The 14,291-nt window shown below is 35.6% G+C and overlaps 1 protein-coding gene across 1 annotated transcript; it reads right to left on the reverse strand.

Moving 5' to 3' along the window:
• Nucleotides 1-221: 221 nt before the first annotated feature.
• LOC126372683 (uncharacterized) lies at nucleotides 222-12,479 on the reverse strand. The gene is made up of 4 exons (XM_050018534.1): nucleotides 12,335-12,479; nucleotides 4,788-4,869; nucleotides 2,348-2,366; nucleotides 222-1,876 (listed from the first exon to the last, which is right to left on the reverse strand). The coding sequence occupies exons 1-4, from the start codon at nucleotides 12,381-12,383 to the stop codon at nucleotides 1,682-1,684; spliced, it is 345 nt and encodes a 114-aa protein (XP_049874491.1). The 5' UTR covers nucleotides 12,384-12,479; the 3' UTR covers nucleotides 222-1,681.
• Between the last annotated feature and the right edge of the window lie 1,812 nt (nucleotides 12,480-14,291).

Raw genomic sequence — 14,291 nt, forward strand, 5'->3', positions numbered from 1 at the left:
AACGTATGTTAAGCCCTTGGTACCGGTTACTATTTTTTTTTAATTTATGTCAAGGGTTTTAAGCGGCTCAATAGTAACCCTGACACCAGAGTATTTGAGGATAGCTCCACCTCACAACGCACACTATAGAAGTACAGACGATATAGATATTTTTTCATAGGATCATAGGAAAAGGTAAATATAATAAAAACATTAAAAAAACGATGAAGCAATTTATTTACTTTATTACTATACCGCATACTAACTACTTTAACATTTTATTCAAAATAATCACAGGATGTTTATACTTACAAATCTACTAAAAATCAGGATATAATTTTGGAAAAATTGTATTTAATAAAGCAGAATTTGTTTTAGTACCTACGTACCTATACATACTTTGTTGTAGATAGTTGAAGAACATAATAATTATTACTAGCTATAGGTAATTATTATTACATTGTAATAGAGGTGCACTAAGAAAGGAATTCCTGGAATTCCCACGGGAACGGGAATTAGCGGGAAAATCCTTTTGTATGAAAAATCTAAACCGCTTAAGTTAGACGCTTGAAATTTGGCATGCAGGTACCTTAGTTAACTTAAAGTTTAGTTGCAACAGGATATTGCAAAATTCCCACGGAAACGGGAGTTAGCAGGAAAAAACATTTGTATGAAAAAATCGAAACCGCGTAAGATATATGTTTTCAATCTAGCATGCATGCATACCTTAGTAAATATAAAGTTTAGTTATGGCTGTATTTTGAAAAATGGGAGTTAGCGGGAAAAAAAAAATATGAAAAATCTAAACTGCATAAGTTAGATGCTTGAAATTTGATATGCACTCCCACACACACAAAGATCTCTCTTTTATAACACGCCACGCGGACGAAGTCGCGGGCAAAAGCTAGTAGATTATAAATGTATGGCACTATTTGATACAACACAATGTTCCAAACCGCATTATTACCTAATAGAAATCGCGTTACTTTCCTGGTTACTTTCTTATTTTGCGAATTTTGTAATGATTTCATGTGAGTAAAAGAATTTAAATAAAATTAATTAAAATTTGATTATTGCAGGTATGGTCAATTGGAGTGTCAAAAACATGAAAATGTTCAGTATTTCACAAACTCCGAACATGTGTAGGTACTGTTAAATACGAGTAGAACACAATCCATCGGCCTAATATCGACTGATACGTCACTATGCTAATGAACGTAGCAACTACAACACTGGCTTCTGTACTTTGACAGATCAAACTCGCTGCGCGCATACAACAATAAAAAAAATGGAATAATACTACATAATATAGAACGGCAACTCTCCGCTCCCCACCAGCGACTGAGCTAGGTTTACCTCACCCCCCCTCGAACATAGTTTAGATTTCAATCGTATGATGTTAGACTCACACACACAGATGCGCGTGTACGTGAACTAGATGTTCCGTTTAATAGTAACCTACCTATATAAAAACTAGACTTTTTGATTTTCCAATCCACCTTAAATGCAATAAAAAGAAATATACTTTCATATCACATAATTATTTTTCTGGTTAGTTTAGGCCAAAATGACGCTTTCTCTTTCACTGAACAATAACAAAGATTCTAGAAAATCAAGATTAATAAAAAGTAACAAAAGAGCATCGCGTCTAATTCCAGTTCTTTCAGGTTGGTGTCACGGTAGCTTCTTGTCTGGGACTTTTTTACGAGAATCCCTTAAGTGGCGGTAGAGGTGGTTTGTACTGCGTGATGACGCCATCCTGGTTGATGACACCGTAGCTGTCACCCTGTTTGGACACCCTGCCGTTGTCGTTGACTGCAGTCTGGTACGCATACTCGCTCTGTGAGAAGAAACGGCCGCCGCTGGGCGCTGACTGCAACGATTGGGATGACATCGACTGTGGGAATATCGAGAGGATAAGTTCTTTGAATTCTATAAAATCAGAACCAGTGATGTGCCAAGAACAAAGCCAATTTGGAAACATTCCCGGTAAGGACACATCACTGATCAGAACTTTTAAATCAGGAATCTCAAAAAGAATGACTTTTAAAAATGGAAAGTAGGTAAATTACGTTCTGTATACTTTGTGCCTTGTTTTGAAGGTATTTGTCATTTATGAATAAAATAAATTTATTGCCAGTGACAGTTTACATTTTTCTATAACAACAAGGTAATTATGAATATTATGAATACGGGCAAAAGGAAATGGCTCAGCTTATGCTGTAATGGACCCATGCTATGGCACCAGCCAGCGCTGGTTTTCAGTCAGTTCCTCTGGGATATTGTGTGGAAGTAACTTGTGTTGTACGTTTAACTATAGACACTATAGTTAAATTAAATTGAAAAAAAAAAAAGATTGTGTACTTACTGGGAAGTTGCTCTTTAGTCTGTAAATAAAACGAAAAATAAATTAATATACCTACTATCATAATATAATATCCATGCTCTCATCTGCCAGTATAGGTAGCGTAGTAATTTCAACTGTAGTTTGTTGACTGTTTATGTATCTTATTATGACAAAGCTGATGAAAATAACAAAATTCGTGAAAAATTACAATGATACAGCAATCACTATGAGAATTGTTGTTAAAAAGATGATGTGACAGATCCGCCTCGGCTCACCTATTTATAGATTGTAATACAGATCGTTGTGGCGTAAAAAATCTTTTTACTACCAACGATGTTATTGTGAGGTTTGTCTTACTGACAGCGATAAAGCGACTGATGATGGTTTATTGAGGGCCGTAACTCACTGGGACATTATGGTGGCGTAACCAAAGTCGCGGCACCGATGAAATAAATGCAGTTGACACCTGCAGGCTCTGCACGGCAACCACACCGCGCATGGCCCGAATGACGCAGCGATTGATATCTACATGGATATACATATATGTGCCGTTCCCGGAAATGTTTCCGTTGTAAAAACTATTTAATAGTAAGGAGCCTGGCTGCTTTTCTTTTTCAAATAGTTCTTTCTTGTACTCTGATCTTATCTGCCTAAAAGTTAGCTAACAAAGCTCTTTATACATAAGTATTGCGCCTTTTTACTGCTGGGAACATTGCCAAAGAGGGGACATTCCCAGGAACGGCACATCACTGGTCAAAGCCCTCGATATTACTCGTGCCGCGCGCGGCAAGGATGCCGTGCCGCGAGGTCTGGCGTCTCCTTGGTTGCGCAACAGCAACAAGGGTAGAGTAAGATAGTGTTTTACACTGCATACATTTTGTCGGTGGCGTAATCATGGTTGCGTCGCTATGGTGTCCTAGTGAGATGGGGTCCTTAAATGTCATAAACCCACTTTTGAAACGAAGCCCTAAGATGGATACGATCGAACTGCTATCCAGCTAGTGTTTAGTTTATGTCTAGTCCTAGGGTTATGCAGCAGTTTCAACAAGAACTATTAAATTTATGTCAAGATAAGCTGGTGACTCTTAGCACTACGGTCACAAATCGCTATTCGCTTACACTAAGGACAACTGAACAAGAACGGTGACAATTGATTTTGTCGCGGAAACACGCATCGTCTTCATTTCACGGGGCACGCGGCACGCAGTTGTGACTGAGCTAAACGTGAACCAAACGTGACGAAGACTTGGTATGGCTTTTGGATACCCTTCTCTACTAGATTGCGAGTAAGTGAAAAGAAAACGGGAATTCATTTATATCGTGGCTATAACAAGGATTATGATATCTCCAATGATCGATCTATTCAGGGTGTTAGTAACACCGTAACGAATACTGAGGAGGACGATTCAGGTCATGACTGTGAGTTAAAATTCGTCGCAAAATTCATGTTTTTTGTGTTTTTTAAATTATTTTCAATTGTATAGTTTTGCGATTGAACATTCCACTTGATATTAACTCAGAATAATGATCTGAATCATCCCCCTTAGTATTCGTTACGATGTCACTTTATACCCCGGACAAGTACGTATGAATACCAAGAGGGATGATTCAGACCGTGTTTCTGTATTGATATCAAGTGGAATTTCATGTCGAAAAGCTCATGAAAATTTTAGTGTACTTATTTTTTTTTATAATTTTCAATTCCATACTTTTGCGTCAACCCTCAAAGTTTTCGTTACGATGTCACTCTGTATAACTGATAGCTGGTAAGAAGCACACGGTACAACATATCGATCTGTACGGCAAAAAAAAATTTTTTTTTTTCTGTTTGGCTAACATGCGCAACGTGATAAAATTTTGTCACGGTCATTTTATCGATTCTATGTCGTTTTGTTGATTGGTGCTAATATGTGAACCCAAATAAGTCATGTCGTTCTGAACAAACTACGAACAAAAACACGTGCCACGCGTGTTAGGGAAAAAAACAAACTTATCGATTTCGACGACATACATACATAAACTCACGCCCGTAATCCCTAATGGGGTGGGCAGAGCCACAAGTTATCAAAGACAACTTGCAGCCACTGTTGATACGATGTCGTAAGCTGGATATGATAAACCTTATGGTGATAAGGGATCAGCCTATCGCCCATAATATTAGTCCATCATGTTAGAGGACACAATCCCTCTGTCGGTTTTTACGACATGCCCGGGAAGACAAGCAGCTGAACGTGTTCTATGTTTTTCATTTGCTCCCAGAACATCACAGAAGCACGATTTCGACGAAATTTATTGAATCTATTTACCACGATGCGCATCTTAGCCCTGAAGGACTTTAATACCAGGTATGCCTGCAGGTTGTCTGTTGGTAACCTAGTTGTGTCCTTGCTCGTACCAATAGGGATTGAAATGGGAGTAACTACGTCTGCAAATAAACGAAAAAAATTAAAAAAAAACTTACAGTTCCTGTATTTTATCCCATTGACCTGCCGCTGCCGCTTTGCTCAACTCTGCTGTGTCTACTGGTGCCGGTTTAGCTAGGCCTGGAATAAGAAATGGAGTTGTTTTAATACAAAATTTAAAAGCTAAGGAGCTGACATTCAACCTTCTAGTTAATAGAGAATCGCGAGAACATCAGAATACTGAAGAAATAATCGAATATCTAGTTTATCATTTAATTCATCTTTCAGTTTCATACTTATGTGCATATTGTGTTTCAATACCTGATTTTTAACGTTCTTTGATTCTCAAAGTAGGTACCTATTTGATAGCTTATTGATAGTGATCATGTATGTTTAGTAGTAATGATATAACAGCCTCCGTGGTCCGGTAGTTGAGCGTTGGGCTCACGATCCGGAGGCCCCGGGTTCAAATCCCGGTGGGGACAAATCACAAAAATCACTTTGTGTTCCCTAGTTTGGTTAGGACATTACAGGTTGATCACCTGATTGCCCGACAGTAAGATGATCCGTGCTTCGGAAGGCACGTTAAGCCGTTGGTCCAGGTTACTACTTACTGACTAGTTACATGAGTCATGTCAGGGGCCTTTGGCGGCTTAATTATAACCCTGACACCAGGGTTGATAAGGTTGGTATTCCACCTCACAACCCACACGATAAGAAGAAGAAGTAATGCTATCAAATCAAATATACCATATTGCATACAAACAGAACATACAAAAATGTAAAGGTACTTAATGTTATAACTACAGTGGTGCAAAATGGGATGATGTGGACTGAATGATGAAGATGATAATTGCGACCTTCTTGCTCTGAAGCAATTTCTTCTTGGCGACTAATACAAGGAATTAGCCATTAAAAATAACCGCAATATCTGGTCTGGGCTGGTCACTGGTCCGCGGAAGACTTTTTTTTAATTGTAGCTTATTGAATCTGAACAGTTTCATGAGCCTGAGTGAGTTTGCGAACGAGTAATTAAGTGGTAAGGTACCTAATGTTAGTATGTTAGTGGGCTCTGTTTTCCGCATTTAGACTCTAAGATGGCCCATTATGCGTTCTAATTTTGTTACTTATTTATTTATAAAAAGGTATGGTGTAGGTAGGTAGGTAAAGGTATTTATTAAAAAGTAGCATGGAAAATGCTGCACCGACAAGAGCGTGCCTCTTAAATTGACGATGAAGATAAAAAAGGTACACCAACAGCTTAAATAATAAAACATTAAATAAAGTAAAAGTTACATCAGGAATAAGACTGTTACATAAGCCAATTATAAGCACACAAAATAAAAAGTAAAAAAAGTAAGTAAAGTAGTTTAGTTCTAAAATTTACGTTGATTGTTTAAGGTAACAATAGGCTAGTTTCCAACTAGTCAAATGAGTTACTTTTTACTAAACGTCAAAACACGAAATTACTATGGAATTTGTTTGAAAAAGCACGCTGTGACGTCATAGAGAAACGTGATAAAATGTCGGACTAATTATTACGTTTTCCTTATTTAAAATTCATAAATAAGTTAAATAGAAAAAAGAAATTGTTTTTCGTTAGTTTTAGATGTGTCTTTATTTAGTAATCAGAATTTCATAATTTATCTCGAACCTAGTACACGACCCAATTGTAATTGTAACTTCAACTTTATGGTTGTATGGCAACCGGTCGTCATAGAGTAGAGGTAACAATTGTAATTCAGATTCCATACAATGAGACATCACGGCGACTTATACTGACAATACTGACAATCACACTAAACACTTAGCAATGTAAACTGAACTGTCACCATTTCTGTTATTGTTCCGTTTTGTTTTTCTGAAGGCAGATAGATCCGCTTCGAAACAGTGACTTGTTATTGTATTTTTTTTCTACACTAAATAGGTAACTAAACAGCAGAAGTTATTTTTTTCTTAGTATCCGTATACTACAGAGTACTTTATTATTTCTCATAAGGACAGATTCTCAAAAGGACAGATTCTAACAGAATGCTCGGTGAAGTTCATCTTGTGATGGATGTACCTCTGACTACTTTAATGGGGATATAGTCGTGATCTTGTGTATGTGTTTTATACATACAGGGTGTTAGTGACATCGAAACGAAAACTTTGAGGGATGATTCAGACCATGATTCTGAGTTGATATCAAGTGGAATTTTCCGTCGCAAAAGTATGGATAGGAAAATAATAAAAAAAAAACACAAAAAATTCATGAATTTTTGACAGGAAATTCCACTTGATATCAACTCAGAATCATGGTCTGAATCATCCCCCTCAATATTCGTTACGGTGTCACTAACAGCCATACCTACTTGTATGGCTACCTACCGTATGTACATGTACGGGGTGTAAGTGACATCGTAACGAATACTGAGAGGGATGATTCAGCTGATTATTCTGAGTTAATATCAAGTGGAATTTTCCATCACAAAAGTATAGAAATGAAAATAATTTTAAAAAACTAAAAAAAATACATGATTTTTGCGACGGAAAAATCCACTTGATATCGACTCAGAATCATGGTCTGAATCATCCCTCAAAGTTTTCGTTACGATGTCACTAACACCCTGTATATGTGGGATAATGAAATAACTCGGATATTTTTTAAATGTCTTTACTCCTTTTTTATACACACACACCTTATATTGTAACCAAAATCATCTCACCCGACCGACATCGCACCATCGACTCCCCTTTCTTACTTTTTAAAACTGCCTTACATCCTATTCATTAACCATCCTCCTTTCATACCATAAACAATCAAATTCCCATTCATTATCCTTACATAGCATTCTCACGTTCCTACATATATTGTATTATATCCTTTATTTTCATAAGGACAGATGATCAAAACTTTGCATTTAGTCACCTACTCATACCCAATAGTAAAACAATAAAAATAAAACTTGTCAGTATTTAAACGTTGAAAACAATATTAAAAGCGTTTAAGTATCACAAATATTTGATCTAAACAGGTAAAAAATGCAATATATATTTAAATTATGCCGAAATGATGCAAAAGCCATTATTATTGATATTGAATTCAACCTAAACGTGGAATTTTATTCGTATTAATTCAAAATAAAAATAATTACTGTCAACTGCGGGAATAAAACGGTCTACTCGTGCTGGGGCCTAGGTAAACAAATATAAAATATATATTGGGCCTTGTGTATCCAAAAATGATAATATGTTACCAGCAGTCATTGAAAATATTTGCACAAATATTTAAGATATCGTTATAATACTTATATAGGTACTTATTTAGAGCTTTTATTTTTTATTTATTATGATTTTGTTAGGTTTGTAGCACGCGTAGCAGCTACTTAGGTAGCATTTGTGGTAAGCTTGCCAAACAATATTTCTTTCGAGATTAAGCTTGTATAGTCGAAGTGCTTTGGCAGAATTCTAGTCCAGTTTATTTATTTCTAACAGTAAAGCAGGCAGAAGATATTAATATTTAAATATAGATATTAATCATCATCATCATCAACCCATAAACGTCCCCACTGCTGGGGCACGGGCCTTCCCTATGGATGGATAGGGAGATCGGGCCTTAAACCACCACGCGGGCCCAGTGCGGATTGGTGGTTATTAACGACTGCTAATGCAGCCGGGACCAACGGCTTAACGTGCCATCCGAAGCACGGAGGAGCTCGAGATGAAAACTTTTTTTTGTGGTCACCCATCCTATGACCGGCCTTTGCGAAAGTTGCTTAACTTCAACAATCGCAGACCGAGCGCGTTTACCGCTGCGCCACCGAGCTCCTCAGATATTAATATAAATATTATATTAATATTTAAGACATTAATACAGTGTTAATAGGGTGTTAGTGACATCGTAACGAATACTGAGAGGGATGATTCAGCTCATGATTCTGAGTTAATATCAAGTGAATTTTTTCTTGCAAAATTCATGTTTTTGTTTGTATTTTTTTTAATTATTTTCAATTCTTTACCTTTGCGATGGCAAACTCCACTTGATAGTGACACCGTAACAATTTCCTGTTGGAAAAGTCATGAAAATATTTTGTTTTTTTTTTTAATTATTTACAGTTCCATACTTTAGCGATGGAAAATTCCACTTGATATTAACTAAGAATCATGGTTTGAATCATCCCTCAAAGATTTCGTGGCGATGCCACTAACAGCCTGTATTCATATTGGTGGTTCTTGTAGGTATCTTATTTTATTCTTGCCTCCCTTCTGAATATTTTGTCTGGTCAGAAATTTTTGTCCTTAGTGGTAGAAACTAATTTTGGATATATTTGACTACTTACCTACCTATTGGTAATGTCTCATTGATTTTCTACTCAAATTAAACCATAAAACTTTATTCTTGAAAATACGTTTTATTAATTAAGTAAGAGTTTTTTTATAATAAATATAATGCATGTAATGGTTTTCCTACTGAATAACCGTGACGAATGCAGCAACAAGTAATTAATTGAATTTAAATAAACATCAGTGTCGATTGGCACTCAAGGATTAACGTTTTCCGGTGTTGTTATAGTAAGTACTTACTTACTTTTTTATTTTCTATTTATCTGTAGAATTAGGTAAGTACTACGCGACGTGTAACTTTAATCAATGATATTTAAAATTAAAATAATACATTATATTCCATAACTACACACACACAGATATATACAGATTATATATAAGTATAGTTATGTTCCGTACCCCTTCGCTTGATTGAGGGGAGGCCTATCCCTAGCAGTGGGACGTATATAGGCTGTGATTTGTTAAGAAAAGTAAGTAAGAACCTTAGAAAAATAAGGTTTAGTTTTCTTTATAATGAGAGATCGTAAGAAACGCTATGAGTTTGCTGAAACCGTGCAAAGAAGTCAATTACAGTGAAAGCGAACAATGTTCACTCTCCAGTGAAGCAAACAATCAATATTTTCATTTACGCATGAAGTGCGATTTCAATAGGCAGCCTTTTTGAGAAATCACATTCTGATGTGATTTTCTTCAACAAAACCTTTTTTGAATTGTTAATTTTTTTTTTCACTTTAAATACCTGGATTGATATTGGCTTGCCTATTATGGACTTTTTGGCGGGATGGAAACGGGACGGTTGCTTTCTTCATTGAATAATCTAAATATTAATACGAAGTGGTGTTTTGTAAAAATTATCGCATTAAGTTAGTCGGAAAACATTCGCGATAGTGTTATTATATCGGAATTTTCAATAAATAAAGTGTACCTATCTATTTTCGCTTCGTGTCAACAACCCACTTCATAACTCGAAAGTTTATGCGAATTCGTTTGGGGTTAATAGGAGTCTGCTTCGATAGCGATGAACATCATTCATCATTCATCGTCATCACATTTCATCATTTCATTATTCATTATTAAGAAAAAATATACATAAGACATGGCTGTATGTGCATAGTTCCCTTTGCCTTGCCCTTTGGGGAAAACCAAAGCAAAAAATGTCTATTGCATTTTTTAGGTTATTTTGTAGAAAATCACATTAGAATGTATTTTTTAAAGGAGCTTACGCCGTTTTCATTATAAGTAGTAACTTCTTGTATACTTAAAATATATGCGTACCTAAGTATAATTGTGTAAAATGTTAGAATTTACATCATTTTAGTGCATTGTAGAGAATAGTAGCGATGAAATCATACAGTCGTTATACAATAATTAGGTACTCACTCATGTAGTCTTTGATAACAACGTGAGAAATATTACAGTGACTTCAAGGCAACAGGAACCATGGCATTTGACGTGTATTAATTTTTTTTTTTTTTTGTTTTGGTTTTCCCCGAAGGGTAAGGCAAAGGGAACTATGCCCATACAGCCATGTCTGACGTATTTTTTTCTTGATGATTAATGAAATGATGAAAGGTGATGATGATGAAACCTAAGCCCCCACCCACGGAGTAGACTCCTACTCCGAACCCCAAACGAATTAACTCAAAAGTCCGCATAAACTTTTGAGTTATGAAGCGGCTTCCTGACACGAAGCGAAAATAGGCAGATACACTTTGTTTATTGAATACTCCAATATAATAACACTCGCGAATGTCTTCCGACCAACTTAATGCGATCATTAACCACAAAACACCACTTCGTATTAATTATTTAGATTATTCAATGAAGAAAGCAACTGTCCCGTTCCCGTCTCCCGCCAAAAAAAAACTTGACGTGTATTAAAGTAAATATCCGGAGGTGACATCTTTGCATAAGTGGACTAACAGACAATGCGTCCTTGACTTTTATATTATCCTTATTTTCTGTATAATTATTATGAGTTTTGGATCAAAGTCGAGTTTGACAGGTCCAGATATTAAATATTAATTAGGTGATGTTACTGATTTGAATAACAAGTGGCGATTTAAGTAAGACAAGCTGTCGTTATGCTAACGTCATATAGAAATACTTTAATGCTATGACTGTAGCAAATATGTTATGCGTTTTATGTACTTAAAGGTTTTAAAAGGAGATTATGGACGTACTTCAAATCAAATCAAATAATTATAGAAATTCTAATGAAGTACTTCATGTCGTGCCTAGATGGAGAATATGATAGTCATCGTGCTGGGTTTGACTTGGGATATGGGCACAGATTAGATAATAGTTACTTTACTATGTTGGGCACGAGTTATAATACCTACTTACTTATATCAAGGAATATCGGTATAGATAAAACTAAAACAAAGCGATGTCAAATTCTACACAAATATTTTGTTTGTAAATAATACTCTAGGTAATTAAGTAAGGTATACCTTTCTTGTCTTTTCGTGAAATAAAACTGAATAAAACATTTTATTTCAAATTTCAGCGCTCAATCATTCAGGATGCTATCAAATCGACAAAGGTGTAAGTACCGTAATAACTCCAATAAACATTTTATACTTAAAAAAGACCCATACATAATAAACTCAATCAGGTAATACCTAAAAGGGTGGGCAGAGCTACAAGTGTATTTATATTTTATTTTATTTTTATTTTTTAAAAGAACGTCTAGGGCCCTGTGCCGAGGTTTTTCTTGCAGCTTCTTTTCCCCGGCTATACAGGTTGTGAGAAGCTGCAGTAGTTTTAGGCGGATAAGACTACGTTATGTAAAAATTGACGATTAAAGATATTTTTGAATTTGAATTTGAGTAATCAAACACAACTTGCAGCTACTGTTGATACGAAGTCCTTAGATGGATATAATGACCCTTGACAAGGGATCAGCCTATCGCCCATAACAATCCATCATGTTTGAAAGGACACAATCCCTCCTTTACATCAGTCAATAACCCGACACATTCATTTACTCATTCTTCCTAAAATTAAGAGCTGTGAATCATCCGTCCCTTTCCTTTTCGACGGATATGAAAATGACGGATATAACTTAAAATAAAATTAGGCGGTGTTTGCAGGAATCGGGGCCATTACCTATCTTAAAAGATATTTTAAAAGATAAATTTTAATAAATAGAAAATAGATGCATTAGAAAAAAAATATTCAGTTATAGTTCATGCAACTGAAGAACATGCTGATATATGGCATCCCTTTCCAAAATTGCTCACCTATTATTTTTTTAAAATAACAAAAATAATCTTACCAGAGCAGGCAAGCGTGACCACCAACACTAGTGCAAAAAACTTGTTCATTTTGTAAACAAAATGTCCACGTTAATGGTGACACGCTCGAAGTCCTTCGGCTATCGTGTCACAGTGACTTGTGACGCGGACACATTCGCTTATATTGTTCGAGGCAGTACCCGACTGTATTCTACTCATTATACTGTTGTAAGTACCACAATAAATGGTTGTACCTGTACCTGTACCATTGTAATGCATTGACTTCGATAAGGGTTGTTACATGTTCCTATTATCGGTTGCTTTGCGTAATGTTCTTTCATTTGTTAATCATTATGAAATTATGTGCATGCACCTGTTATATTATATATATTTTTTTTACTTTTGATGGGTTTGCTCTTGGCCCCAGACTTTCCCGAAGGCATTGACGAAGCCTAAGATGGAGCTCGCTCGCCCAGAAGGTGCCTGTTCACTCTGGCCTTGAAAGCACTCGGGTTTTTGATTAAGTTTAACGAACAGTGGAAAGTGAATAAATGAACTAACACACACATACAAACTAACATAAACATAACAAAACATATAAACTAACGACCGTAATCCCTAATGGGGTTGACAGAACCACAAGTAATCAGAAGACAACATGCAGCCACTGTTGATACGAAGTCTATGATGGATATGATGAACCTTATGGTGACAAAGGTCGCATCTAACAATAAGAAACAATATAGTGAATAAATATACAACAAGGTAGACAGTAGAGGTACAGAACAAGGTAAAATGAAACGACAAGGATGTCAAAAATCTAAATAATTAGCTAATTTCCCAACCGGTAATCCTCGAATGAAAATGGAATTTGTATGAAAAAGCACATTGTGACGATAGAAAACCGTGATAAAATGTCGGACTTATTATTACGATTTTCTTGATTAAAATTCATAAATAAGTTAATTAAAAAAAATGACGAAATGAAGTTAAAAGATATTTTTTTCGTTAGTTTTAGAGCTCTCTTTATTTAGTAATCACGACCCAATCGACGCTTTTACTTCAATTCCACGGGAAAAAAATGTTTTTTAAGTAAATAATTATATTTTTACTAAATATTATTGTTATATTTTTATTATTATTATGTCTTTTTTTGTGGAGGAAGCAAACGAAGTGTGTCAGGATCGAAGCAAATGGAATTCTATAGTCTCTGCTTACCCAGGTGGGAAACAGGCGTGAGTTTATGTATGTGTGTGTAATTATATTTTTCAGCATCAGTACCTTACATTATATCTAATAAATAAAGAATATAATCTGTTGGGAAATATATATTATTAACATCAACTCTGTTTAATTTAGACGAAACATATTTTCGTAAAGGTAACAATAGGGATCCTGCGTCATCTCTTCATTACGATCACATTACCGGGGTTACACCTGTCTATCACTCACGTCAGAAGATAAGAGCTGTAAAAATCTATTTATAAAAATTTGCCATGCTCCACTCTGGATAAATTAGAATTAAGGAAAATACTAAGCTTTAAAAAAGTAACCGAACCCTGTGAAAAACGGGATAATGCTAGGGAGATGAAAAAGCTTATTAGAACTTATTTATTTTTTATAAATATTGGAACCATATCTTTTTAATACATTGGGCTCACCACCAATAGACCATTATAGACTACCTATCACGTTGGGTCAACAGAGAGCTCGGTGAGATGTGTCTACACTCAGCGGGATCCCCTGTCTGGGAGACATAAGCGTGATGCAGAGAATTAGATCTGAATTTGTTCTACTGAATTATCCTGAAAACAGAATTTGTTCCGTTAAAAAAACGGAAATACAAAGTTTTCTAACCGACCTCCAGCCAGCGGGATATTTCCCAAAGTTAAGTCTAATGAAGTATAAATTGGTATTAACTTTTAGATCTGTATTTATTCTGTTCAACAAAACAAAAAAAATACTTCTGACGTCCTTACTTCAGCTACAATCAAGCTG

Source organism: Pectinophora gossypiella, chromosome 2, assembly GCF_024362695.1.
Source record: "Pectinophora gossypiella chromosome 2, ilPecGoss1.1, whole genome shotgun sequence".
In the NCBI taxonomy this organism is placed as follows: domain Eukaryota; kingdom Metazoa; phylum Arthropoda; class Insecta; order Lepidoptera; family Gelechiidae; genus Pectinophora; species Pectinophora gossypiella.

What these genes read in the sequence shown, in the direction of transcription:
- LOC126372683 (XM_050018534.1), bottom strand. Translation starts at nt 12,383, where the DNA reads ATGAACAAGTTTTTTGCACTAGTGTTGGTGGTCACGCTTGCCTGCTCT. An exon ending in GGTCACGCTTGCCTGCTCTG is followed by an intron (nt 4,870 to 12,334) that starts GTAAGATTATTT and finishes TTCTTATTCCAG; the next exon opens with GCCTAGCTAAACCGGCACCA.